Source organism: Monocercomonoides exilis (genome assembly GCF_001643675.1).
Source record: "Monocercomonoides exilis strain PA203 chromosome Unknown scaffold21-1407046, whole genome shotgun sequence".
In the NCBI taxonomy this organism is placed as follows: Eukaryota; Preaxostyla; order Oxymonadida; family Polymastigidae; genus Monocercomonoides; species Monocercomonoides exilis.
Window position 1 is genome coordinate 1051824 of NW_027150566.1, and position 3325 is coordinate 1055148.

The window sequence follows — 3325 nt, forward strand, 5'->3', positions numbered from 1 at the left end:
TCTCTCTTTCATTCATTAATCGATATGTTTCTGCTGTTGAAAAGTGAAGAATCGTGGGATAAATTAGTAGTACAGAACTTTTTTCAGAAATTGAAAAAGAAACAATAACTGGAGTCATCAGAATAGAAAGAATGACAGGAGTGAGTATATTCTGTTACTCAAACGAATAAACTGGTTTGTAATTAATTTTATTCAATTTGAAACTTATTTTTTAAAACAATTAAGGATGGAGTCATTTCCGTCTAACAGAAAAATTCGAAGTGGAGAAGAAGAACCGGAAGTCAAAATTACAATATCAACTTCGTATTCCTTTGTCAAACGCAATCCAGATCTCAAAACATCCATTCTTCATAACGTTGACATTGAACGTTTTTCTGTATCAAACAAACAATCGCTTCATATTTTCATCTTTCTTCTTCAATCACTTCATGACTCTCACTAATACTCTCCTTCACTCATCTTCAATACCTACGAATCCTCTTCTCGTCTCTCCAACTCCACAAAACAACTAGCCGTTCATCCTTCAGACGTTCCAGTTAATTTTTTTCAAAAGCTCCAATCAACATGCCAAATTCCAGGGTTGTGGTTGGAGTTGGGTTTATTGGTTATTCTTTGTTAAGTCTTATTCTTTGACCGTCAAAAAAATAGCCACCATAAAAGAAATTCTTGTTTAGAAAACTGCATCATGTTTGGAAAGATAATGATTGATGGAAGATTGTCGCATTGTTTGCTCCTCATGTCGAAAAAAATTCTCTTCAAAGAATTGCGAAAAAAAGATAATATCTTTTTCAAAACGAAGATAAATATTTCCTTCTTTTGGATTCACATCCTTCTTAAACACACATGATTTTCGGCATCAAATTTTTGTCGTGTTGATTTATGTGTTCATTCTTTTTTTTCAAAACTCATCTCACGAAGTCATAAGACTAAATGTTTTTTTTGCTGTTTATTAATAATGTGTTTTATGATCAATAATGATGTTCAACTTTCTTCTTTTATATAACATCCACGAAAAACAGTCGTAAATATTCAACCACAAGCTTGGCAGACTGCATTGTTTTATTAACACATCATTCCACTTTAGAAAATTGAAGAATGTTCGCTTGATGGTCGAATTCTGTTTAACAAATGATATCTTGTGCTGTTTCAGTAAAGCAAAAAAAAAAAAAAAAAAAAAAAAAAAAAAAAAAAAAAAAACGATATGTCGTTCGGTATATAATTGACATGAGAGAATTATAATCAATGTATTTGAATTAAAATACTTTATTATGAATGTGTTTTCAAAAAAAATCACCACCACAGCATATTTCTCCACAGCCCTCACTCTACTTCTTCCTCTCCTTCCTCTTCATCTTCATCTTCCATTTCCACTTCCTCCGCTTTATCTTCCGCTTTTTCTTTCACTTCTCCTCTCCTCCCCCCTCCATCTCTTTCTCCTCTCTCTTCTAACCTTTTATCCTCTCCCTCTTTATTTCCTCCTATACTTCCTTCTTTCTCAGTGCTTTGATTAATTTCCTTTCCTTTTCTTCCTCCTTCCTTTTTTCTTTCATTGCCAAAGTGAATATCCTTTGCTCTTTCACAACTTTCTTCTCCATCTATGCCTTCAACACCTTCACTCTCAGCTTTGCTCTTCCTCTCTGTAAATACTACTTCCTTGTCCTGTACAAGCCCACTTAGCAGCCCACCCACCTTGGACCCCTCTGTCACGAACCTCCTCACCAGCTCAAACACCTCTTCATGCTTCTCTCGGTTCTACCCCGGAATATTTTCCCCAGACTCCTCCAGCCGCAATAGCCGCACACAGCACCGCACAACGCACATTCCCGCACATGCGATCCATCTCTCCCATCCATTCGCATGTTTCCATCAACCTCTAAACTTAAACCATTGTTTGAATTAATATATGTGTATTGTTAGTATACTCCACATCTATATGAAGAACATGCTTTAATGATACAAATGAGAAAGAAAAAATATCAGTAAATTTGAAAAAAAATTATACACAAACAATAAATACAAAAATTGATACAAGATGTCTAAATTTTTTTGAAAAGTTCCATGACTTTAATTCTGTCCTACAAAAGAACAAAAATGATCAAAATATTTTGATCATTCCAATCCCATCATATATTGTTCATTATTTATTATTGGAATTTTTTGAACTAATCATTAAATATGAAGCTTCAATTTTTTTCATTTCAAATAAATATTTATCTCCATTTTCATATTTGAGATAAAAAATTATCTTTTTGTTGAAATTTGAGACAAACAAATAATAAGTTTTTATTTTTTCATTTTCATGTCATCAGTTTGAAAATTCATTTTTATTTCTGGAATGTTTACAAAGTTATTGACATTTTTCCTTGTTGCAGGATAAATAAAATTTTATTTGCTTGTATTGTATTATTTTTTATTAGATATTATCAAACAGGGAAATTTCATCGAAACTGTGCTTGTAATAATTTTATAGATATTCAGAAAAAAAAATGTTTTCAAAGAGCAGTTATTAATGCTATAAAAAAACAATAGCACGATGAAAAATTCCAAAAGAAATATCCATTTATAAATTACTCAAAAAAAAAAAAAAAAAAAAATCTAATAACATATTGAGAATAAAACAATTTGTCGTATTCAAGGTTATTTTATTTCAACATGAATATTTTTCTATATTTTTCATTTCATTTCATGCATTTTCAACAGATATCCTGTTTCATCTTTTCAAAATTGATTGAAAAAAGATGGTTTTCTAAACAGAAAAATATTTCTGTTCATACGAAGATGTTTTGTATGTGCTCTCGATGAAGTGAATAAGACGTCTTTTCGCTCTGACCTTTCATCTACAACAGCATGCTTATCTTTTTCGCAATACAAGATCCAGAGAAGCGAAGAGTAGAAGGCGACAGAAGATGATCAGCCATCTTCAGTGCATGCGATTGACCATTCGGATGCCTAGGTAGTGGCTGTGTCATACACTTCGGCAGGAGCGATGGATGACATCGAGAGGTGGCTGTGGATTGTGGTGCCTGAGGTGACTGATGTGTATGCGCAGCACATGCAGCTGTCGCTGCGAGTGCTTCAGCTGCTGCGGGGATGTGTTGTGACGGGGCGGGGGGTGCTGTGTGGGGGTGTTGTGTGTGCAGATGATGTGGAGCTTTCGGCGATGCTTACGGTTCCGCTGGTGGCACCGCTTCCGTCGCTTGCAGTGTTAGTTGGCACGAAGTTGGGGAGCAAGCGGATCATTGCAGCCGTAGATGTGAATGCGTTCCCTTCGATCCACAACCTGTTTGACGAGCCGATGCAAATATGGCGATGGCAACAGTCGTGA

The 3325-nt window shown here is 34.6% G+C and overlaps 2 protein-coding genes across 2 annotated transcripts; one reads left to right on the forward strand and one right to left on the reverse strand.

Moving 5' to 3' along the window:
- Positions 1–1320: 1320 nt before the first annotated feature.
- MONOS_1674 (uncharacterized protein) lies at positions 1321–1859 on the reverse strand (the record flags this gene model as incomplete). The annotated part of the gene is made up of 2 exons (XM_067869617.1): positions 1321–1752; positions 1803–1859. 2 exons carry the CDS (start codon positions 1857–1859, stop codon positions 1321–1323), a joined length of 489 nt encoding a protein of 162 aa, XP_067727904.1.
- An 879-nt stretch (positions 1860–2738) lies between these two features.
- Positions 2739–3325, forward strand: MONOS_1675 (uncharacterized protein; the record flags this gene model as incomplete). Its single annotated transcript, XM_067869623.1, has 2 exons — positions 2739–2741; positions 2954–3325. The coding sequence occupies 2 exons, from the start codon at positions 2739–2741 to the stop codon at positions 3323–3325; spliced, it is 375 nt and encodes a 124-aa protein (XP_067727905.1).